This window comes from Micropterus dolomieu, linkage group LG10, assembly GCF_021292245.1.
Source record: "Micropterus dolomieu isolate WLL.071019.BEF.003 ecotype Adirondacks linkage group LG10, ASM2129224v1, whole genome shotgun sequence".
Lineage (NCBI taxonomy): Eukaryota > Metazoa > Chordata > Actinopteri > Centrarchiformes > Centrarchidae > Micropterus > Micropterus dolomieu.
This window is the reverse complement of record NC_060159.1, coordinates 13884421-13910117: the sequence shown is the minus strand read 5'-3', so window position 1 is coordinate 13910117 and position 25697 is coordinate 13884421. Positions and strand designations below refer to the sequence as shown.

The following is a 25697-nucleotide window of genomic DNA, read 5'->3' as shown; positions in this document are numbered from 1 at the left end:
AAACAAAACAACTGCAATTACCCAAACATGGTCATGGGAAGTGACGCAATACGGCAACCGCGTGTTGACGTCACGCACAGCACGCACTGCGCTGCTGTAGAATCGGATTCCCTCCGACCGTGACAACAGTGAACGAGCTATGAATAAATAATTAACCTGCTGTTTCTGCTGCTCCCACTCATTTTAAGCACGCTTAAATCCCCGATGGTTGTACCTTATGCAATCTTGAATCCAAAAATAGGCTCACTGACATCCTTATGGACTGTTATTAATATTAAATTTATTCGTGACTCCTTCGTCATTCATTCTTGACTCTATTTAGCACGTTTCCTAAAGCTATCATAGTACATAATCGTTATCAGCAGCTGGAGATTGAACAGTTGTCTTTGAATTGTAGATTTTAGCCCTTCTTGTGCTTAAAAGTTGCTTCACCTTGGAAACAACATTTGAGACACCACAGCTTTAGCTTTCCTGGAGCTTTCAGTCATATCATATTATTTTCATAGAGACACATAAAGCATAAGAAGATAAAGTGTAAAGCTCCCTGCAAGGTCCATAGCCTAGCTGTTCTGGAGCTTTTGATTATATCTCGTGGTTAACAGATGTAGTTTGTTCAGTTGTCATGGATTTAGATCTTTAAACTTTTTTCCCTATATTGCCCAAGTTAAAGTTTATTCTTGACCTTGAAAAACATCTCATCATTTGGTAGCTGTTGGTTTGCTGTTCTGTTAGAGCTTTCAGTCACATCACATGATCTTCCTCAGCACTCTAAAGATTAGAAGCAAACTCCATCTGCTGATGAAGATTATATGATATGATTGAAAGCTCCAGAGAAGCTACAAACCCTGTATTGAGACTGTTTATTCAAACGTATGTTCCCCGACCAAATGACAAACAGCAAGAAATTGTTTGTGGTTGTCTTATTTTATTTCCAGCGTTATACAATTTTTTGCATCTGATATTCTTTGATAAGTAAAAAAATAAACTATGTCATAAAATACATCTTGATAAAATACATGACGCAATCTTTTTTTATGGAAACACTCGCAAGGACATGTCAAGTTAGGGGACACCTTACAGCAAGATGTTACACCTACACACTACACATTAGTAACCCTGCTATTTTCACGTGTTACAACACAACTTTGTCAACAATATTACATATACAAGCATGATCTAACGTCACATCACATTTAGGGATTTTTAAAAACACAAGATACCACCGCTTCTTGGATTACGGATGACTTGGATTTGCATGCATTTTTGTTACCAGCACAAAGTTTCTCATCTCAGAGAATTGCACCAACAGTATGGAAGAAGTCAACCCCATTACAGTCACAGAAAAACATGTCATCTACACAACCTTTGATGTTTAGTTTCACAACATCAACAACTCACACTACAAAAGATTATTTGAGAGAGAGATCATAGCTTGCTGGCTGGTTAGAATATAATTACAGTATCATTGCATAACTTCTTTGCATTCACAAGGCCAGAAGTGTTGGAGAGTTGAGACTATCTTTCATTAATTCAGACGTGCTGAGGCTGCCTTTGAGGCTCTCGAAGCCCTCAGCCAAGGAATCAATCTCAGAGTAATTAAAGGAAAACACTGTGCGCAAATTGCTACAAGTGGGACTGGAAGACATGACTGGTGTGCTCAAAGATTCAAGGTCGTTTGCCACAGACTTGTACAGGGTTTCCCAGTCTGAGAGGCAGAAAGGGCCGCTCAGGTCTATGTCAGGGACAGACACAGCCATCTCAGAAGTCACTGCCATCTCTAGGCTGGGCACCAAGTCATCCAGGTCGTCTCCTTTTAAGTCCTCCAGATCCTCCTCTTCTGCACTGGAACACAGGAGGATGTTGGAATTCCCCAAAATGGCTGCAGCAGGGATGCAAGGTGCACTGTCCATGTCTTGACCAATGGCGGCTTCTCCAATGGTTGTGTTGCCCTCTGGGGTTTTTCCATTCTCTAAGATGGACAGCAGCTGTGGGGAGGCCGGGGGATCCTGCAGCATTGTGTCAACATCATCTTCATTATCCTCCTCCTCCTCCTCCTCCTCCTCATCGCCATTGTCATTTGCAGCGAGTTTGCAGGATGATTTGTGGGAGGCTAAGACCTGCTCCAGTCTCTCCTTCTCCTTCAGCAGGTCATCTATCTCCGTCTGGAGGGCGGACTTCTCGTCTTCGAGCTTGTCAGTTTCCTGAGGTGAGGAGGGACAAAATTAGTAAAAAAAAATGGCATGAGGGGAGATGCAAACACATGCTACCCTGTGGTGCTCGGCAGTCCTCCCTGCTGTGCTGCTGTTATCTGTAATGACTAGTGACATGTCATAGCTGTATGTCCTCAGCTTCGGAGGTGTGCATGTGCTGTGTGAATGTTTTCATAAAACGGCATACTTACCGCTTGCAGAGTGTCGATCAGCTCCCTCCTTCTATTACGACACTTTGCTGCAGCAATTTTGTTCCTCTCCCTCCTGATTCTCCTCCTCTCTTCCTCCTCTTTGGAAGGCTAAAATCAATCAGATATAGCCGTTTTAAATGCACATCCCGCTAAGTTTTGCCATGTCAGCAGTTGGCTCTTCAACACCATTTCACTTGCCAACCCCCCCCCCCAAAAAAAAAAAAAACTTAGTTGCTGTGTATGCTGGGAATACTGATCTGGTCGGTGCAGACTGCCTTTCAGCTCAGGCGTTAAAATGCTGCACCACTGGCAGGGTCTAGTCAAGCACGTGAACGCGCACTTTTATGCAATTTCCCATCCCATTCACAAACAGTGCTGTGCAGGTTACTCTAAAAGTACTCACCAATTAGACACATTCCAATGACTGTATGCGCTACTCGCTGCAGGAATGTATTTGCAGTACACTAATCTTACTTTAACTATAAAAACAATTGCATCTTCTTTCACGTCCTGTTGAATATATCAGGTTAACTCAATGCCCATAGGCCTATCAACCTCTATCTGATGAATAGAATAGGATATTATCGAAGAACAATACGGACTCCTGGATAAATTACTTAATTGGCTGATTTATTGACTGAGTTGATTGGCTACACGTAACGTTATTTCTCTGCCCCCTCCTTGCCCTGTTTTCTTGCATAGGCTACCTTGTCTTTCAGCCCTTTCCTGTTGGAGGGCTTTGCCTTGTTTGCACCTGCCGGGGAAGATGGCTGGGTCGCGCCGCGAGTCTTGGCACGGCCGGACGCCGGGGAGACAGATGTGAGGACTGTCGGCTGCACCATCCACCTTAGATCCGGCGAGGTTGAGATTGCAGTCACAGTCGGAACAAAGGAGTCTGCTGCACCGGTCTCAATATCCTGGAAAAACCCACATCACAGAGACATGCATATATGCATGCTGTCAAACACTAATTTAGCTTATCTGATGGATGAAGAACGTCGTTCGTGTCTGACCTTTAGATGTGCTTAAATGGTACATCAATTATTTGGCTAAGGAATGCCAAGAAAAGACAAAATCAACACTGTCTATATGAATCCATCAAGATCAGATAGTATACATGCCCTCTCATCACATTTTTATCACTCAATTTCATCACCATCATCATCATCATCACTCAAAATGAAAGGTCAAGACCAAGACACTAAGACATGTCTGTGTAAAGTACATTTCCTGAAATAAGAGCTTGCGCTGTCTTTACAGATTCCCCATAGATGCATGGAGTCTTGCATCTGTAGCCTAGGATCATTGTCAGCACGGGGCAGTAATCCTGTTAAAGAAAAGACTGTCTGTGAAATGTACTTATATGATACTGATATGTGTGAAGATCTTGTACCATATTAGCCTTTTGCAACCTAGCCTTATGCATGAATTATCCTGCAAGAATTTCATTTTGTGAGGAATTATTTTTTTTTTTTTTTGCATGATCAGATCCGCGTCTACCTTGGCGCTGTCCACTGATGATGAAAGCGAGTCAGGAAGATGCTGGCTGCACCCAGGGGTGTCCCCGCCAGGCGATGCTGTGCTACAGCTGGACGATGAGTCGAACTCAGTGCTGGAGTCTGGATGCATGTTCTCGTCTAATCTCTGCATAAAAAGATAGAATAGTCTGTCTTTTCTAAGTAGAAAACAGACGCCTAAACGCCTTTATATTCCATGTGCCAGGATCATAAATGGTAACTGTGCAGATAGTGGAGAGGCCCCCTTTTTATAGTGAGCTGGAATTTTATGAATGAAATCTGTGTGGTGAGACCGAACCATTTCACAGAGGGTGAGGTAAGAGGGAATAAAAACGAGCACATGTTTGGAGATTTAACAATTACATTCCTAAAATGTCTGCACAACTATTTTAACAGACTTTACATTTTAACTTATTTTAATGACTCAAATATTTAAAAAAAACAGCGTACATATACTAAATGACACCCCCGCCTGCAAGAGGCGCCCATCTCCATGAATGAACTACGTCACTTCATGTAGCCTATGCAGCATCTGCATCATATACATTATGTTCCCTTTATGTCCACATATATGTTCACGAAATCTTAATTCTAAGGGCGCTTTCGTGGCAACAGAGACGAAGGGAGGTGATGTAAATGTAATAAATTAATAAACAGTTTAAAACAGTGGGCCGGTGTCCCCTCCGATGAGGACAATGCTGGTGTAAAAGCTACAGTGCAATATTATAGAAACAGCTGCAGCAATTATTAATCTGGACCTATATTGTGAATTATTTGATTAATGACCACAGCTGATACCAGCTGATTATGTGGGCTATGAGCTGCTAAATGAAGTGTCATCCATATATCACATTGCCTTTCACCTGTCTCTGCATATGAATAGAGCTCCAGCAACAGAATTGTCGCCGTAGCAAAGCAGCCAATCGCCGAATGGACCGATCGATCCATATATGGTGTTTCCGGTTAACAGGGGCGCGCTGTTGCGCACGGAGAGCGCGCAGACGGACGCGTGGCTGTGTGTGGCCCACTCACTCACACAAAAAGAAAGTAAAACAGGCGCTAAAAGGCTCCCCCGTCATGCACTGTACCTGACAACATGTAACAGCGTCATTACCTGCGCCTTGACTGACCGCAGAGGCGCTGTAGGACAGAAGAGGAGGGCAAACCCCTGCACTTGATCCACTTAGAATAGCATGAGCACAGCTTTCATATGCACATATAGATCTGTAGGCTAAATGCATTTAATGATCATGGTAACACACAATAACATCACAATAATGCAGATAATTCAACATAGGCGTCAGTTCAGTATTAGGCTACTAATTGATTGATTTCGGTGTCTGATTTCCTCCTGATCACTGATGAGACAACACAACTGCTTTTCTTCTTCCACTTAGATGTAATTTATTGGCACCAATTAGCCTAGCGTTATTCCCGCACAGCCTAATTCAGCTCATATGATAAAAGGATTGTATAGCCTATGCTGGATATGCTATATTCAGGTTTCAGATGACCTCACAGATCCGCTGAAGTGAAAGGGATAGATGGTGAATAGAGGGGGCCTCTCCCCGCTCAAAGGGGGCTGTGCTCCCGGCAGCTTCCCGGTAGTCACAGCCCCCTCTGGGCTTATTTACCGGCACTTCATTAGGTGGTCGGCTTGAGCCTATTCAGTCGCCGGCAGCTCAAGAACAGAAGGGTTCAAAGGTCGGACATAACTACAGACACCCTCCCTACAGCTGAAAGACTTTACCATCAAAGCGACTTGAGCTTGAATGTGCTCAGACCGGCATGAGTTTATTTTTAGACTGAGTGACAGCAGCATTTCAAGATCATGTAAGTTGGGGCAAATAGACCATTTCAAAATAGTCAAAAAAAAACAAAAAACAAAACACCATTGCTGCTATGTAGCCTAATGAAACTCAGGCTAAAATGAAATGGCCCAGATTTTTTTGTTTTTTTATTAATTTATTTTAATAAAATAAAATAGCAATAGGGCCATTTATAATGCAGGTTTAACTCACCTAAAAGCAGGCTACGTTACATTGCAAAATATATTCCCCAAAATGTAAGAAGGCTAGCCTACCACCAGACTTCAGAGCAGCTTCTACCCCCTGTGCGACTCTTCAATTCATCCTGAGCACTCCACCATGTAAGATAGCCTAGTTTTATTTAGCCTATAGCCAAATATTTGTAGGATATATGCTAGGCCTACACGTTTGTTTTTTGTTAGTAGCGTAAAGGGAACTACAACTTTATGTCGTGTGTTGCAAAATGATAAATAAATAGGCCTATACGTTGTATCCTATTAGCCCATCTCATCCATTAAATAGCACTCCCCTGTGTTTATGCAAGTTAATTGATTTGGTTGGCTATGGTTAGGCCTATCATTTTTGACAAGTTTTTCTGTTTTTGTTCTTCAACTAAATTACCATGGTCACAGAGTGGCCTATATGCTAATTGTTAATCCATCTTTTAATATTGTCTACATCTATTCTTACCTCTAAAGGCTACAAAAAATTGGCTCTTGTTCAAAACAAATACTCTGAGTAGGCTGCTGAATGGGAAGTTTCTGCTCCTGCCAACCAGTCAAACAAAATACTCAAACAGGCTATATGGTAAACGGGTTGTTTGGTGTCCTGTTTCATTCCACTGCTCTGCAGACTCCGTGGAGAGAGCCACACAGCCACACAGCGAGCTCTCACTCTGCCGCTGTTACCGTGAACCAGAGATTTCGGGCCATTCACTGACGTAATGACGTTTTGTAGGTTGTATCTGCGTCTCCGCAGAGCCGGTTTAGTTTTACATACCTGAGTGATCCGTCGTCACAACACAAACGATCTTGTTGCTATGCAAAATGAGGACGTCACTGACGCGAAGAGGTGGAGTGTTGCTATGACACCCAGGAATGTTCACCAAAACACAAGCGAACTGCTTTAACCTACACTGCTGCACTTTGACACAATAACACTCTTATTAACAATTTATGCTTTTATCAATGCCATGTTAAAGCTAATTTAACCTACACTACACTTACACACAATAAAACTATTATTAACACTTTATACTCGTGCACTTTGACACAATAACACTGTTCAATTTAAATTATGTTGTAGGCTACTGTGGTTGTGTTTATTTGTTGTTGTTTGAAACATATATTTGTTTCTGCTGGCTGTAATCCAAATTGTTACCTTGTACCTTGTACTTTGTTATTAACACTTTCTATTAGTGCCATGTTAAAGCATAGAATACCTACTTTATTTGGAACAACAGTCCAGCCTGTGGCATGTAGCCTATACACTGTTTAGGGAACAAACAGTTCCCTAAACAGTAAAGAGGGGGATTCCCTAAAGGACCCCTATGCAAAGAAGAAGAAAACTTATGGAACTATTGTGAATGTACAAATAAACATTTTGGCCACAGTTTTTGTTTTGCTCTATGTTCATTTTTTACTTTTTGTAAATGCTTAATCACCACAATAAAACACTGGTGAAATTGGATTAATTGGGTTGGTCTTTGTGCTAATTCTATAGGCTGGGGCTATATTAAAAGAAAGGGGCTTTTATGGGAAGGTGAATAATGTAAGTCTGGCTCAGTGTCAAACCTGCATGTCAGGGATTCATGTAGCTCATTATGCAAATCACAAAAGGAGAGGCATGAGGATTCCCTTTTAAGGGGAACCCCTTTATGATGAACCCCTTGAGAAAAGAAACTGCTGTGGTGAAAAACCAGTTATTGCTGGCTGTGCAACTAAACACATCCTTGCTTGGATTGCACACAAAATGTACAAGCGCTGCCTGAGGGTGTAATTTACATGGAACTAAGAGTTCTGACATGAATTTATGGTGTTTGTGGCGTATGCTTACCTAAAGCAAATTAGGTACATACCTCGGTCTCCTGCCAATAACTAGAGTCTTTCAGTTAAAGAAAAAGACAATTACCCACGGTTATATTTGCATAGATAGGCATATTTCTTTATCTTCAATGTTTTATCCACATTTCTATACTCTTAATTTGCTCTAATTGGTGTTTGTTGCACACTAGTGTAAAAAGCATGCCACCCATGAGGTTAGATTACAGTTACATATCAGAAAATTAAAAGTAAATAAGATTTGAAGGCGTAAACCAGAGTTTTAAGACTACATTTGAAAATAAGATTTGAATGTCGATAATTATATTAGTTTGCAGCGTAATATTTTCAGTGTCCATCTGTGTCTTCAAAGATCTGAAACTTGCTTTGCATACATTCAACACACTCCTTTCAAAGATTTTACATTTAAGTAGCGTAAGTTGAGCCTTGCCTACATTGTATTTTTTTTTTTTTGCATTAAACTGCAAACATTGCAAGAGACAAGTAATTGTTTAAGACATTCAGATCTTATCTTCAAATGTTTTAATCCTATTTTTCTGTTTTAAAACCACAGTTTTCACTTTCAATACTCAGTTGAACCTTTCACATCTTAGTTTTGATGTTGTAATCTCACCAAATAGCCACCCTGCAATTCACTGCTAATATTGTGTGAGCGTGTGTAAAACAAAACTTTTGATGCTGAAAGACTTCTTCTAACACTATGACACAAAACCTGATTGACCCTGTATATGATACTGATAGCTCTGTCCGTGAGCTATAAAAATGCATTAAACGCTCAGTAAGAGATGTAAAATAAAAACAAATAAAATCCAACATGTTCATAGTCTTGATACAAATAGCCTACGCTGTGGGTGTTTTGATCCGTTTGTTTGCTACACGTAGGCCTATAGGTCAGAATTGACAGATCTGAATCAGAATCAGAATCGGGTTTATTGCCAGGTAAATTTTCACATAAGAGGAATTTGCCTTGGTATGAATTGGTGCTTACAGTACACATAACATAAATAGTAATATAAATATATAAAAAGTAAGGAGATCAGAAAAAATGTACAAGTATACAAAAAATATAAAAAGAAACAATAATACTATATTACAATATGCATGTTCAAATGCATCTCTGATGTACTTTGCTGTGTAGGATGTACTTCTGCTGACCATTACCCCAGTTCTTTAGTTTTCACAACAGCCTCTGTGTTTGTTTTCTTACTACGTCATGAAGCTGTCGGCCAATCTCACATGGTGTGTTTCCCAGCATGGCCCGCCCCTTTTACAGGATGCACCATATATGGAAAATTACGTACTGGGGATCCCGTTTCTGGAAGATTCCATTTCTTGAGGGTGAGTTCAACAATTTGTTTCTAAATGCTACTATTTGCCCTTTAAACATCACTATTTAGCATTGCATATTCAAACGGTAGTGTATGTGTTTGTGTAGACGCAATAGTTTGCATTATTGCTGCGTTGTTATGTCCGTGTTTTGGTGTATCTCTCCTCACCGTGTCGGGTGAGGGACGCTCCCCTTTACCGACGTCATTCGGCCGGCCCTGTCTCGGGCTATAAAAGGGCTCCGAGCTGCTGGAGTTGGCAGTGAAACTTTCAGTAGCAGTACAAGGATACGGGAAAAGAGATCGGGAGCGACACTTAATAGTTTTTCGCAAACCTATTCAAAGGATTCCCTCATCTCAAGGTTACATTACCCCTTAGTAGTTTGTTTGGATCTTCCTTGTTTTCGGGAACGATGATGTTTACCGCTTTCAACACGGAGTGCGATTCTTCCTCCCGCTGCAGCACCGCTTCCCCGTCCGGGGACAACCTGGGATACTATCCGTCACCAGCGGGATCTTACTCCAGCATGGGATCTCCCCAGTCTCAGGTACGTCTAGGCAAATATTACTCAACTTTTATCACATTGCAGGCTATTAATAGGCTATTTAGGCTTTTTATTGTTGTTGTTGTTTTTGTTTGGTATGTGAGGAAGAACTTGGGAAGATTAAGCTCATTTTAGCATTTACTAAATTATTCTATAAAGCTTAAACAAAGTTTTTAAATAATAAATATAGGCTGGCTGACAAATAGCATAAGCTGAGCTGTGCTTGAAATAGCCCATTGACCTGCGCTGCACACAGCAAGCTTCATTCATTCACCTGGAAACTCCTCAGAGAAAGTGTAACGTCATAGTTGACATCATATGGATATTTTTAACCCACCCAGCTTTTTATAGACCCCTGTTTCATTCATCCTGCAATGCTGCATCCCCCTCCTGAAAGATTACCAAATGTACTGATGATCCTCTTGCTTCCTTATCCACAGGATTTCACTGACCTGACAGCTTCAAGTGCCTCCTTCATCCCCACTGTCACAGCCATTTCCACAAGCCCGGATCTGCAGTGGATGGTCCAGCCTTTGATCTCCTCAGTGGCCCCCTCTCATAGAGCTCACCCCTACAGCTCCAGCCCCAGCCCTGCTTACTCCAGGCCAGCCATGAGGTCTGCACCATCCAAGGCTCACAACACTACCAAGAGGGGCAGAATGGAACAGGTAATTATTATCTGACCACGTACTTCAAGTGTTACATAACAAGTAATAACTTCCATGTTACAGTGTACTTATCAAAGAGCTGGGGGCTTAACATTTTCTTATTATTATGTGCAGATAACACCCGAGGAGGATGAGAAGAAAAGAATCCGCAGAGAGAGAAATAAGCACGCAGCAGCAAAATGCCGCAACAGGAGGCGAGAGCTTACAGACACTCTGCAAGCTGTAAGTGTGCCACAGATGTACCATCATTTGTTAAAGTCTATTTCTCGCCTTAGCTATAATAGCAGTGTTAACAGCCAAGCTAATGCCACTTCCTCTATTTCTCTGCCCCTTGCAGGAAACCGATCAGCTTGAGGATGAGAAGTCCAGCCTGCAGAATGATATTGCCAATCTCATGAAGGAGAAGGAAAGGCTTGAGTTCATACTGGCCGCCCACCAACCCATCTGCAAAATCCCCTCAGATCTAGACACAGACTTCTCCATGGTCTCCATCCCTCCTGCCCACCCCCACCTCTCCACCGCTGTGTCCTCCCAGCCACAGGTCACCATCCCAAAGGCATCCACTTTCACTTCCAGCCAGTCAACCTTCACCACAACCTCCAACTCTATCTTCTCCAGCAGCAGCCCCATCGCCCTTGCCACCACCTTCTCCAGCAGCACTGTCAAGATGACAGACTTGGACGCCTCCGTCCTGGAGGAGTCTCTGGATCTGCTGGCCAAGACGGAGATGGAGACGGCGCGGTCAGTGCCCGAGGTTGACCTGTCCAACTCCCTCTACACAACTCAGGACTGGGAGGCCCTTCACACCTCAGCCAATAACAATGACTTTGAGCCCCTGTGCACGCCCGTGGTGACCTGCACACCGGCCTGCACCACCTTGACGTCTTCGTTTGTCTTCACCTTCCCCGAGGCAGAGACCTTCCCCACTTGTGGCGTCGCCCACAGGAGAGGAAGCAGCAGCAACGACCAGTCCTCTGATTCCCTCAGCTCACCAACCCTGCTGGCCCTTTAAAGACTCTTCAAAAAACAATAATACTCCCTATCAAGCATTTATTTCTTGATGTATGAGATCACAGGGCTATGGAATGGACTTGTACCAGGATGCTAATTATGTATGATTTTATTTGCCTTTATCTATACTTGCCTATTACACCAATGTAGCAAGTTAAAAAGCATGTTTTAACTAATACCACCTAGTCGTTTGAGTTCATATATGATTTTTATGGTGCTAGATAACAAACCTTGTTGTAGTGTTGATGTGTGTTCAGAGCAATAGTTATTATTGATCCAGTTTGTTTCCTGGTTGATGGAATGTGAGAGTAACTGTGAACTGTTTGTGAAAACTTAAAACTGACGTGCTTTGTTCTTAACCATGGTTCTGAGTGGTCTATCTTAGGATGCAGTTTTCTGTGAAAACATAGTAGTTTTAATTTATGAAATTTCAATTTATTTTTTTACAGAGAGATAGTAAAGATGAATGCTGTTTGTATGACATGTAAATAAAAATATAGTGATATTTCAATTCAATTAAGCCTATTTGTCATGACTCTTTGCACACACACAAACATGAGTATTTTCTCTGCAGATGTGTAGCTAGCAGTGAGACAGAGTAGCAGCTCCAGTGGCATTCAACAGATAATAAAAATCACGTCCAAAATTAGCCTCTATAAGGAATAGAAGAATTTTTTTCCTGCACCTCCACTAGCTCTATTTATTGTTCCGTCTGTTGCCAAGGTTAACTATACGTCAGGGCTCTGACGTCAGTGCGTTCTTTCCATTTTTTTAAATTTTTCAAGCACAGCGCGCTGACGTCGTGCTTCCGTGCCCAAATATAGAATGCTGCGGCGGCGCGTTCCTGCCAGCAGAAAGGAGAGCCGGAGCAGACGGGCAGCTCGGCCAGACACCCTTTTCCGCTAAAATACGGAGTGTTTGTTTCTGGGTTTTCTCTACAGAGACATTTGATTCGAGTATTGGCATGTCTGTAGGACAAGTTGCATTGCTTGCCTAATCGAGGCGATAGGCTATGTTTGTCTTAGTGTTCATGTGCTCGTTGCAAGAGAACCGCTGCACACGTATAGTTAGGCTATAACGTTACAGGAGAAGTAGCAAGAGGATCTGAAAGCAGCATTTTAATCACAACATAGACCCTATGCTGTTCTCTCCACAGTGAAAGACGCGCACACAATGCAGGCGAACAGTCCACAGACAATTCATAAAGGCTCTACAACAGTCTGGACTGGACTGGGGTTAGCCAATGCAGACAGCTGGACATGAGGTGTAAAATGTGGCTGTCCGCAAAGTGCTGTGTGTGTGAGTTCAAATCAGTCTGTTCCAACTCTTCCTTTCTTCCCATCACACTAAATCCACTCCTCCTCTTCTGAAAGCACAGCTGGACCAAGATTAACACATATAATCTATTTAATGATGAGAAGGTCACATGTAAATACCTCATTTGGAAGATGATGATCCAGAAAGTTAATTCACAAAGTCTAGCACATTTATTTTTTCCATTGACGGTCTGCAGGCAAACAGACATAGGTTTTCTTTCCATTCAAAGCCAGATCAGAATAACTCCTGTGACTGATGGGCTGTCTTATGTGCCGTTTTCCAGAATCATAGAACTGACTCGATGCATTTCATATAATTAGTGTGAACATTAGTTTTTAAGAACATTGACCTTTTTTATTTAAGTCACTGTACTTCATGCACTTAAGGTAGCCTACTCTCAAAGCTGGGTGTTACATGCATCTGTCTGACTCTGTATACACTTAAGCAATCCTGTCTCTTCCATCTTTCCTAAACAGTAAATGGTTACTCAGAAGTTCATTTAAAAGCATAAAGAGAGTAAATTCATCACTTACAGTCAATGATGATAGTGTAATTTATGCAACACCTGTGTTTGTCATGAAATCTTTCCTATCCCTGCCTTCTACTTGTCATTCTTTCTCCTCACTTGCCCATTACACCCTTTATCAATATTTCACCATGTAAAGAATCATCGGAAGGCAGATTGCTTAATGGCTTCTCACAGGAAGTGCGTATTATGTGCACGTGAGAAACATGCTCAGTGGAAGATCGCACAATAACTAACTTACTCTGACGTTTGAGTCCTTCTAGTGTGGACACACCCTTTTGTGCAACAAAGCCAACACATCAGCAGTTGTTACTCTGCTTCCTGTATGGATACAGGCCTGCTCCTCCAAAGTACAACCTGAAACAAATCAAAAGAGTTGAATATGTGATATAGTTTAAACAATAAAAGTTGCAGTGCTACCTCCTTGGTTATTAAAATGCTTGGGCTGAAACTGTGTTTTTACAAAGCCTCCTATTTTGTTGCACTGAGCTGTTGTGTAACAGCTGAATTCTGAGTACCTATCTGTTTTCCTCTGCACTTCAGCAGAGCCTTTTTTTTCCTCAATAAAGCCTCTATGTGCGACCATGCAGTGCCTAATAACTCTGTCTATTAATACCTCTTTGCCGGCCCCAGGGAGATGGGGTAGCAGCAGAAATAGCAGGTGCCTATTGCTTCTTTTAACATCAGCATCAACAGCAGTAAAATTAGACCACTATGACGCCAACCTGCGTCGGTGCTGCAACCCAGGGGAGAAACCAGGCAGCGCCTGCTAGAAAGAGAGGAGGAAAGTAAGAGCGAGGCGAGGAAGACGAAAGAAGAAAATGACGACCGTGTGAGGATAGCAGGGAGGGAGACAGACAGAGATCCCTGCCTGGGTGTAATTGTGAGCACAGCAATGATGAAACTGCCGAGTTCGCCTCCGTGCCACTACGACAATAGCTCAGTTTGGCTCAGCTACACAGAAACCCATCCCCTGATACCTTTCATTTGTCAAGGGAGGAAATGAAAGCTTTCAGAAACCGTGAATACTTCAGTGTCTTCCCCGTGTGGCAGAGTGTCTGAGTGACAGAGTAGTGCATTTACAATGACACCAAATTACACTTTCACTGAAGCAAATTATGTCCTTTCCTGACATATCTCTTTCTTTGTTTTACTGTCACAAGTGTCAACAGAGTGAGCCCATCTGACACAATGAAGATATCCTATAAGTAAGTGACAAATCAAATTAAGGTTTGAACTAAGTCTGGATTCTCTGCTCTTATCAGCATATGGCTGCTTTTTGTTTGTTTTTTTCAGTATCTAGCCATGAGAAAGACCACAACTCAAAGAATGACAGCAATTGTTTGGAGGGTGTGTAGACACTTGCGTCAGCATGCAAGCACATTTAAGGAAATGTTCTCCTCTGTAGAGACGGACTTTCGTAATGCTGAACCAGCGCCCAGAGGCGATAAAAAGATTAGTCAATCATTCAATAGTAAGATTAATGTACTTTTCCAAGTAGTTTACAGATTGCATCTTGCCCCTAGAAACATTTAATCCACAGCGAATATTGCTCAAAATCTACTTGAGAGATAATGGTAGGTTTAATCAGAAGGTGTGACATTTACATTTCTGTTTAATCAAAACATGCAAAAATGTTGATTAGTCACAGGTATATTAATATTATATAAAGTTTTAGGAATTTCATTTCCAGCCCAAAACCTCCATAGCATGGAGGAGTGTGTGACATGCTATTCTTAGAGGTTATTTGACGCACTAAGCTACAATACTGGAGGGATTTCTCTATCCAATAATTACTGCTCACTTAACGCCAGACTCCCTACACAACAGCATGTCCTCGTCTCATCTCGTGGGATCAGTAACAAGGACGTTTCCCTGGAAACTGGACAGCTCGATCATATGTAATTGGGTAATCCCTGAGCTGCTGACAGAAAAATAATAGCTTTTGGGATTTTCAAAATACCCCAGCCAACACTGAGCATGATATGTCTGTTTTGTAAACCGGATTTACCAATCACATACAGTTAGAGTAATATTAAAGACATTTCTGAGTAAAAATATATAGATGTAAGACAAGCATGACAAAATGAAAATATATCATTTCTAATACTGGAACTGCAGTATCAATATCTTTTTATAGGAGCAGGTTTAAAATATGAACCATGATAGAAGTATATCAATTATTGCTCATTCAGCTAAAGCCTGTGTCTACTGTCCAACAGAGTTTACATGGTATGAAAGATGGTCACACATTACAGAGATCAACTTGAACCTCTGAACAGTCTACTGTGGTTTTCACTACCTTGAACTTACATGTTAGCACAAGTCTTCCCACACTCATGTCAACCACACACCTTATTGGTCTCAGGAAAATGGCCATTTTGACCCACTAGGGGGCCCCAAGTCCTAAATGGACTGTATGTAAGGGCCCCAGAAACTTTAGTCATCTCAAAGGAGCACTTTGCTAGTTAAGTTGTTTTGTAAAACTCTCTGCTTGTATGGGGCTCCTATCTGTTGCAAAGTCTGATATATATTGACGCAAGAGCCTACTTACTTTCCGGGATGTTCAGGTATAATCAAGATCCGTGTCCATTCTGCACAGAGCTTTAAACACATGATACCATGTATTTGTACATATAAAGGGTGATATTTATAGTGAAGGCTACTGTCCCCTTTCACTAAATATGAGGTCAGGTTGCCCTGTTCCATGTTTGGCTTTGTGTACTCTCAGATCTACCTACCTTCAACTGGCTAAATGTTTTTGCAGCAGGCACTGCACAGTGCACATAATCTGAAGCTAGGAATACTTCTGGGATAAATGATGCTGTGTGGTACCTGTACCCTACATCAAGCTGCAAAGCTCAAGAATACAAAACCTGTCACTATAACAAAGTAATCTAAGCTCAACGGCCCACTTACCAGCTTTCAGACTCACTGTATTCTTCAGCAAATTAAGCTTGCTCAGGTGTCATCACATGATCTAAGAGTGCAGCTTCAGTCATGTCTGTATGTCTGGGGATGTCTCTGTTCAAATACGTATCTGGCATTGGATGTGAACGTCCTGCTTGATCATCCATTAACCCCTGTCCTTCAAGTTGCACTAATGTAGTGTTCCTCACAGATGTTGCATGTGTCATGCGCCACTTCAGTTTTCCTCTCTGGGTCTTGTCTTTAGGTAGGTAGGTAGATTTATTTTGTCACAATATAACAGGTTAGATAGTGAAATTGAGATTGTAACTCCCTTCTGCTACATAGCAGACAATATACATTTATATAGAAGCAATTATAAAAATGGTAAACAGAAATAAACTATTCAATGGAGAGGTGCTAAGGATGAATTTGAGCTTAAGTGTCTGATAGCTTGGGGGGAAAGCTGCTCTGCAATCTGGTGGTGCGGCAGCAGAAACTTCTATATCTCTTCTATATCTCTTCCCAGGCAACAGGATAAACAGGCGGTGGCTTACTATTTAGGGTGTAGAACGTGTCAACTTGTTTGTGGTAAGTGATTTACGACTTGAAGACTTCGGCTAGATGTTCCAGCAGCCCAGCCACGTAATGGAGTCCCACCTCACCACTAACATAAAAGCGCACATCAAGTGATTAGGCTACACTTGAGCCAGCTCTATTTGCTCATGAAGACAGTGAGATGCTGATGAAGGTTCCGTTGTAGTTAAAGAGCTTCCATCCTCAACTATTATCACTATGTCACAGTATGTCTCTAATGTTCAAACATCTGCAGTTTAGTTAGTCCCCTGTGGGGCAAGCCGTTTTAACAAAACTTACTAGTTGCTATTTAAAATCTACTAGTACTTATTTATTTGATACTAGTAACTATTCCCGTTTTACTTGTAACAATTGATTAGATACGAGTAGGCTACTTAATTTTTAGTTACTAGTGACTATTCCATTAACTACTAGTAACTATTCCCGTTTTACTAGTAATGGCCTATTTGATTAGATAGTAGTACTTAATTTTTAGTTAGTAACTATTCCATTAGTTACTAGTTTAGATAGTATAGTACCTATTCATTAGTAACTATTTGAATAGTTACTAGTAACCATTTCCATTTTACTAGTGTCTATTATTCAGATACTAGTGCTTATTTATTAGTTACTAGTAACTATTTCAGTCTTATTAGTAACAGTTCAAATGTTGCAATTATCTTCTCACAGAAAGGCCTGGGATGACCAAAGTTTGTACTAAAGATCTTCTTGCTGAGAGGCGACAGCGCTAACCACCACACCACCATGCCACCCTGGTTTAGGCCCACACAACTATAAATATTTTTGTGTAGAGTCATTTCTGTATAAATCCTGAAATGCATTTGTGAATCCTTCTGTGTGCATGAATTAATTCTGAGGCTGATCTGACTCCATACATACAGGTTTATCCGGCCATGCACATGCACACACACGTTGACCTCACCATAAGCTCACGGAAGAAGGGTCGCTAAACGAGGCGTAGTTCTTCCTCCAGGTCGGCGGCGGCGCTGGAGGCTTCAGTCAGGCCGGCTGTGTGAGTTGGAACTCGGTGTTAAGCTGGTTGGCTGCTGGCACGGGCTGGTTGGTCGGTTGAGGGTAGCCATGGCTCGACTCGCTGCGCTACTGCTGTTACCGGTTCTTATTGAATCTGTATTTTCCATTTCTTTCTTTTTACCGGTCAACTCAAGAAAGTGTTTACGAGAGGAGATCCACAAAGACGTCCTCGTTACGGGGGAGTATGAAATAAGCGAACAGGCGAACACCAAAACTAATCTGAAGGTGAGCACAGACCTGCAGTTAACGTAACCAGTGTGTGTTGAGGCCTCATTCTTCTGTCTGTTTTTAAATTCGCTAGCAGGTACAAGTGGAAACTTTATCTTATGTTGAAGATAATCTGAATAGTCGGTGGCTGAAATCTGTTTCAGCTGTTGTTAGCATTGTGGCTAACGTAGGCCCCGAAAAACTCGTCTTCCTGGTTTTAGTAGCCAATTAGCTAGCTAACGTCAGTGCGTGCTAACATTATCGTTAAAGATGCATTTTGGCAAAACCTCAGATTACTCTGACACTGATGAACGCACATTGTATCGACGATTACCGGTGTTTATTTCACAATGATTGTGTTTTATGAAGCTTGAAATAATCCCATCTGTGTCATCGGCTCGGTTCTGCTGCTGTTACACGTCAGTCTTACCGTCCATTCAACTGGCAGCCACAAGCTAGCGACGTTAGCACATTAGCCACTTAATATACACGTAAACAGCTTGTGTGTACAATTATTTTAATAAATGCGGTCTAAAGATCGCCTCCATACAACATACAGGGCCTTCTATCCTTATTGAATATTGTTATTAACCCATTGTATCCATATTAACCATTTTCCTAATAAGGGTTTGTGAAACAGTCTCCATGTATTAACAGCTGCCAACATTAATGCTTAGCTGGTGCTGCATTAAAGAGGGAATTATTAGTTTTAATTAAAATTTTATACTTATTTTAATGCATTCAATTGGGGCTGCAAGTAGCTTTTTTAGTTCGTATAATATGTTTATTATTTTATCAATTAATAATTAAATCTTTAGAATGACAAAAATTATTTAAATGCCCAACACAGTTTCCCACAGCCCAAGCTGAAATCTTTAAATAGCTTGTTTTATTCAAACAACTTCACCTTACCATCGTTTAAAAGGGAGAAGCGCAGGAAATCCTCAGCATCCTGAGATGCTGGAACCAGAGACTTTTTTCTTCTTAATAAAGAAGTTGATAGACTTACTAAATTAATTACAAACTTTTGTCAATTGGTCAATGGGTTCAGAATAGGCCTGGGAAATAAAACAATTATGATAATTATCTCGATATAATTTTCCTCAATAACAATATAACAGATGTTTAATAAATTTTTGATTTAATTCATTTAAATCACAAATTAATTAGAACTTAAATGTTCTATTAAGATGTTTATTTTGTTAAGGAAAAGGGACTGAAAAAATATTTTACTTAATTTTATTTTTTGAAAAAAAAGAAGATTTTATCATTGTTTTGAAAGTTCTACCGCAGCTTTAATTAACCATCTGGTTTGTAGAACTTTCACTCAGGAGCAAAAATCAGCCCTTAAACTTGAAAGAAATAATGATTTTACATTTATCGTGTTAATTATTGATCACGATTGATATGACATTTTTATCCTAACATTTTTGGCCATATCGCCAAGCCCTGATTTTAGAAATGCATTTAATATTTATATCATTATTGTCTTTAACTTTGTAGATCACAGATTCCTCCAGTCACACTCTTTACTCCAAGGAAGATGCAACAAAAGGAAAGTTTGCATTCACCACAGAGGACTATGACATGTTTGAGGTGTGCTTTGAGAGCAAATCACCCATGGGTAAGTGTGTTAACTCCCAAAACCAGGCAGCTCACACAAGCACAAAATTATAATTTATTTCAACACCAATGCATGTCATTATTTCTTTCACTGACAGAGTAAAGAGTATGCTACAGCTGTTATCAACCCACACATACAATTAGTTTATGTCTTTATCATTGAGGAAGATCAAAGATCTGAGTTTTGATGAACATTTTTCTCCACTTTGTTAAGAAATAAAATGTGTGACATGGTTTGGTGATATTTCCGTTGTTGTGATATGAATAGATTGTTATGAGATTAGAGATGTGAATTTATGGAAATGAACCACACGTCTTGTGTTATATTTGCACAGTAGTTCTTCAGAAAAGACAGTTTTATTCAGCTTATTTGATATGATGCTAAAATCTCTTCTTTTCTTTATTCTTTTTTTTTTAAATCAGGGACTGGAAGAGTGCCTGACCAGCTGGTCAATCTTGACATGAAGCACGGAGTGGAGGCCAAAAACTATGAAGAGGTAAGTGTTGGGAGTCTGAAATGTCTGCTTACTTTTGTAGAGTGAAGACAGACACTGCAGATAAGTCTGTCTGCAGCTTGTAGAGTAGGTCAGTGGATGTGGGTTATTGGTCTTGCACCCAGGATTTCACTACATATATTAAATATTCTGGTTTGAAAAATTAGAAAGCCAGAGGTTCATTTGAATCCAACTGCCTGCACTCCTGAGCCTGGTAAAAGGTTAGAGGGCACCAAAATGTCCTAAATACAGTCTAAACTTTAGTTCTCTTTTGAGAAGTTGGTTTTGGACCTTTGGAAAATTGCAACTTGGTTAAATCTGGAAGTATAGCCCTAGTCAGGATGAAGGTTCTCATTTATCAAACTACCGTAGAAATAAAGTGAGTTCAGATTCAAGAGATGAAACCGACATACAATCCTTTCCCTGAAACTGTTGCCCAACGTTGAAACAAGCAGATCAGATTACTAACTACCTTATTTACTGTTATGTACCCATGTAGATGCCTTGTGCGGTATTAGTGGCACTGCCAAGTATCCATTGTCAAAACATGATAAAGGCGTCATCGTGTCCAAGTACAGAAAATAGAGAGACGTCAGCGGAGGTGGTTCGTTGCCTCCACATCATTCAGTATTCTCCTATATAGGGTCATGTTTTGCATCATCATTTACATTACTTTGTATTCCTTGTGAGTATGGATAGCACTTGGCACTGTGGCTCCCTCAGGTAACACTTCATAAGGGATAAAACCCTGCGAGCTGAGAATCACCTCCCTTCCCACACATGCTTCACAAACATGACGTACTGTTCTGCTGAAGGGAGTGTGTAGGTGGATGTTCAGGGGAGAGCTCAAGTGGGCGTGCCGGTCTGTGGGCAGCTGGGTGGATCTTAAATTGCACATGAATTCACCTACTTAGATGGGTGTGTTACTTAACAAATGAGCAAGCTGTTCAGTAGATGATGTACTGGTATTTGGTAAATATGCTGGATGAAGTCCCTGTCTCTTGCACAATATTTGAGAATGTGTACTTGGCAGATGGAAGCGGTACTATCAAGTGTTTCTTTATTCTCTGTTCCTAATGGGCAGATGTCTGTCTGGGGCTGCTGCCCAAACCAGTTCAATGTACAGTTTGGTTATTTGGTCCAGACCAAAGGGAACAACGGTGGCATTATTGCTATTTGGTTTTTGTCCATTTCGGGTTCACACAGACTTTTTAGAATCGAACCAACAGTTGCAAACATAAGTCACAGGGGCAGACAGGTAACGTTGGGCAGTTTTGGTATCTTGCATCATCATCACTGCACAGACCAGAGTTCAGTTTTGTGGCTGACGGCACATTGCAGAAATAGTTGTTGTAAGCATTATTAGTTGAGACTGCTGCAACAATATTTCCATTGTATATAATAACAAACTGATAGATATACTGAAGGAAAGGAAGTGTCCTGAACCACAACGTGTGGGACAATGGTTGCCACAATCCTCAGATAAATTTCGTGAATTTGTTAAATGTGTACACGTCAGACATTTGTTATCACATTATCCTGGAGTTTGTTAAAGATGAAGACTGTCCCTTTTTAGGTGGTGCAGCTGGTCAGTTCACACCAGAGTTCAAATGGCAGCTTTCTCACCAGCCTGAACGAACAAGACTAATAAATACAGCACTTTTCTTTAAACACATACAGCTCAAGAGTGACACCTGCTGGACAAAATACATAATGACACTGCTGAAAGTCATTAATGCCTCCCACCATTGGCTTCTCATTATTTTCAAACGGTGGTTTTAGTAACTTCTGTTTTGTCCCTCCAGATTGCCAAGGTAGAGAAGCTGAAGCCTCTCGAGGTCGAGCTGAGGCGACTGGAGGACCTGTCGGAGTCAATCGTCAATGATTTTGCTTACATGAAGAAGAGAGAGGAGGAGATGCGTGACACCAATGGTAAGAAAACAAGTCATTGACCACGTGACTACAGAGAAAGGACAATTGGTTGAACTATAATTGTTACCTCTCTAAATGAACGTACATGCTTATTTAGTTCCTTTAGCAGGGCAGACACTGAATTGATGAAGCCTGATTTACTACGAATTCGCCACCCCCAACTAGTTTTAAAATCAGGTTTGATACAGTTTGAGGGTCTTGATGCCTTGCCTTCAGTGTGAGCAGAGAAGTCACAGGTTCTGGCTGTGCAGAAAGGCCAATTTAAAATTTGTAGTATGAGTTAACACAAGATTAATAAAGAGTACAGCCTCTGCCAAGCTTTGGCAGAGTTTTGATTTCCTGAATTAATAAGTTTTCACTTTGGTTGGTTAGTTAATTGTATGAACAAAAAGTATTACACTTTCCCTGACCAATAACATTTACCCCTCCTTTTTTCACCACTCTCCAGAGTCCACCAACACACGTGTGCTGTACTTCAGCATATTCTCCATGTGCTGTCTCATTGGGCTGGCTACATGGCAGGTCTTCTACTTGCGGCGCTTCTTCAAGGCAAAGAAGCTGATCGAGTAGAGCAGCCCCCTAGCTCCTTACCTCGGGGGAAGCTGTCTGCCAGTCAGCCAACGCATCCCAACATCCACCCTCCTTGGACTAGCTTCAGCAAACAACAACAAGTGGGGTTGAGGGGCTCAAATTCTAGTTTTCACAGCTGTAAGAGAGAGTACCAAGGTTGTCCTCTGAAAAATGATTCACCTGCTTATTTAGTGGTTTGAAATATGAAAAGTGCTGTAGGGAGAAATGCGCTGTGAGACATGGGAGGCATATGTCACCGTATTAGTGAATTATGTCTCCATGGTACTTCACATTTCTGTCTGTCTTTTGAGTGTTGCAGCTTACTGAATAAGAACTTGTTCCTTCAATCAGTTGAACAGTGATGTTTGAGCTCAGTTTGAATGGATGTGCCATGAACGAATGTCTTTTTGCCCTTCTGTTGATGTACACATTCTTTGCCATGCCAAGCAAACTAGATCCTTGGTGCCCTTTGATCAAGTGAATGCTATTTGGGGGAGAAAAAAAGTGGTTTGTTGTTACTTTGATAAGAAAATTGGCAACCACTGAACTTCTGTGTCACTTAATTTGCATACTTGTTTGGTAGCTAAATTTAACCGTGTCTTTAGTTTTTCATATTGTAAATGCTATTTAGTTGCTTCTACAGGTTTATTATTTGGGAGGGGGGATCGTGCGTTGTCAGAGTAATATTCTTAGTTATAAATTAGGTCACTTCTATGAGCTCTTGCACGTTGTAGGTTTTTTTTTTTGTTTTGGTTTTTTTTGTTTGTTTTTTTGGAACACACCAACTTTCTCTTGTCACCAGTTAAAAGTATCCAGAAACCAAAAACCATGTCATTTTTAAGAAGGAATTTGCAGCATTATACTATATGCATATGGCTACAAGTAATTTAACCACCTGACTTCTATGATACAATTCATATTTACATGTGCAAGTTTAGTTTCTCTTCTCAGAGTGCAGGGAGTTGGAGGTTTTGACGGGAAATGTACAATAGGCTATTCTGAAGTTTCCTTTCAGTCATATGCCCCTTTTTCTTTACACACTGGCAAATTTAATTGTCCTTTTGTAATTTTCAAAATATCACTTCCTAATTACAGTACTTGCAGATCCATCCAGTGTGCTTCTTTTCTTTAGAAATACTTGTGAGGCTTGGGTTACATGAGAATGTGGGTGGTTGCAAATCTTCATATTGGTTTTGACAGGGATTAATTGAGGCATCTGCCATGGATACATTTTTAACAATGGATATGCGCACTGTGCGCAACCAATGATTTTTATGTTGACTGATAAATTTTGTAAATTTGTGTTGGGCTTTTATTCAATAAAATATTGGATGGATTTACATTAGCTGTGATGTAGTCTAACTCTCTTATGAGGTCTAAAAGGCGGTTTTCGATTTATTTATTTTTATGTTTTAGCATTTTACCGACCCGCACATCAGCTGTAATATCACAGTATCGCGAGTGCTACGCTGAAACAGACAAACTAGCATTTAAATGTCATATTTTCGGACTATAAATGTACTTGTTTCTACAATGTTCATAATGTGTAATTCGTGATCAACTTGTTTTGTCTTTTACCTGTTTCAGTGTAAATAGTCACATGACTGTTCACGTCGTTGGTGCGCTTTGAAGACAGGATGAAGTCATTACATTTATTTGGAAAATGCTTTTAACAAGAGCCAGATGTGAAGAGAAGTTGAGCACACCTCCCTCCCAAACAACCAAAAGCATTCAGAGCGTCACAGTTCAGGGGCTCTCTGTAGCCCTCGTAAATCATCAAAGCTCCACAACATTTGAAAATTCCTATATTCTTTTTGAAATAAAATGCTATCCATGTTGCTTTGTTGAAATCGTGACTAGCGGGACAATAAAATAACGAGGTATTATGTTAGTTACCATGCTAATGATTTCTGTCAGATTAGTTTGGTTTCCAGAGTCATTAATTTGATAAAACTGCAAGAATCATATTGAGGCATATTTTAGATCCCACGCAGTATTGTCCTGGGCTTTGAGGAGAAATCAGGTATATTCCAAGGCTGTTTTTCCACCCATGACATCCTCTTCATTTCATTGTCTGTCACTGATTGGATAATAAGATCTCGCTGCCATGGGACTGTGCACCAAAACATCAAAACAGCTAGTTTCCTTTCACACCCATATGAAAGTTTGAAACGTCACAAACAGGAAATTTTTGATACAAAAAATGGAAAAAAGTGCCAATGACAGAAAACCCTTAACCAGCCTACATGTAGGGTGAATCTAGGGTGAAGCCTTACACATGATACATTTCTGTAATGCTGAAGGTGTTACCTATCCATTTAAGGAGGGAAGAAGGTTATATAATATTCCAAGGAGACATGGAATAACTTGTAAACTGACCACAAACCTTTCTTTTTGGTAACATTTGGATGATTGGGACACGTTTTATCATTGATTTAAGCTAGTGTAAGCACATTTATTGCACAATTTTATTCATACTTTTATATAGTTTCACGTGCAAATTGTCCTTTTCCTGTTCATCATTATGAAATACAGAGCACACACGATGGTTCTCTATTGCAGAGGTTTTCAAAGTGTGAGCTGGACCTCCCCACGGGGGCTCTAAACAGTTTTAGGCAAGGCTTAGTGAATGGAAGTGGAATAATATTACATTAGTTATCAAAACAAGATCATAGCCTATGTGTGTGATTTGGACAAAGTTCAGAGATACAGTAGTTGTGGGGGACTGCTTTTCCCCACTTCATAAGAGTCAGAAACTACACTGAACAAAATTATAAACGCAACACTTGTTTGTGCCCCCATTCATCTTGAGCTGAACTCAAAGATCTAAGACACTAAGTACAATAAAGGCCTATTTCTCTCAAATATTGTTCACAAATCTGTCAAAATCTGTGTTAGTGAGCACTTCTCCTTTGCTGAGATAATCCATCCACCTCACAGGTGTGGCATATCAAGATGCTGATCAGACAGCAAGTGTTGCGTTAATAATTTTATTCAGTGTAATAAATGCCTTAGGTTTAGACCTTTTTTTTAATGTAGTTGGTGTAGTCTGAATTTACGTCAAACAGCAATATTAGGCTATCTTGGCTCAATTGTTGAGTGTCTATGGCATCCAATAACATAATCATCAAGTAAACTGGGGGATGGGGGGCTTTTT

The 25697-nt window shown here is 40.7% G+C and overlaps 3 protein-coding genes across 6 annotated transcripts; 2 read left to right on the top strand and 1 right to left on the bottom strand.

Moving 5' to 3' along the window:
* Positions 1-930: 930 nt before the first annotated feature.
* LOC123977594 (proto-oncogene c-Fos-like) lies at positions 931-7237 on the bottom strand. 4 transcript variants are annotated; one of them, XM_046060404.1, is made up of 6 exons: positions 7172-7237; positions 3902-4045; positions 3627-3728; positions 3109-3318; positions 2402-2509; positions 931-2201 (listed from the first exon to the last, which is right to left on the bottom strand). In XM_046060404.1, exons 2-6 carry the CDS (start codon positions 4028-4030, stop codon positions 1485-1487), a joined length of 1266 nt encoding a protein of 421 aa, XP_045916360.1. In that variant the 5' UTR covers positions 4031-4045; positions 7172-7237; the 3' UTR covers positions 931-1484. The 4 variants fall into 4 exon arrangements, with proteins under 4 accessions (XP_045916360.1, XP_045916359.1, XP_045916358.1 ...); XM_046060403.1 differs by lacking the exon at positions 7172-7237 and adding an exon at positions 6417-6726; XM_046060402.1 differs by lacking the exon at positions 7172-7237 and adding an exon at positions 5669-5761.
* Positions 7238-9387: 2150 nt separating this feature from the next.
* fosab (v-fos FBJ murine osteosarcoma viral oncogene homolog Ab) lies at positions 9388-11851 on the top strand. The gene is made up of 4 exons (XM_046060406.1): positions 9388-9659; positions 10097-10324; positions 10439-10546; positions 10662-11851. Exons 1-4 carry the CDS (start codon positions 9525-9527, stop codon positions 11334-11336), a joined length of 1146 nt encoding a protein of 381 aa, XP_045916362.1. The 5' UTR covers positions 9388-9524; the 3' UTR covers positions 11337-11851.
* A 5863-nt stretch (positions 11852-17714) lies between these two features.
* Positions 17715-23882, top strand: tmed10 (transmembrane p24 trafficking protein 10). Its single transcript, XM_046060407.1, has 5 exons — positions 17715-17939; positions 19425-19545; positions 19968-20041; positions 21844-21970; positions 22419-23882. The coding sequence occupies exons 1-5, from the start codon at positions 17763-17765 to the stop codon at positions 22538-22540; spliced, it is 621 nt and encodes a 206-aa protein (XP_045916363.1). The 5' UTR covers positions 17715-17762; the 3' UTR covers positions 22541-23882.
* The last annotated feature ends 1815 nt before the right edge of the window (positions 23883-25697 follow it).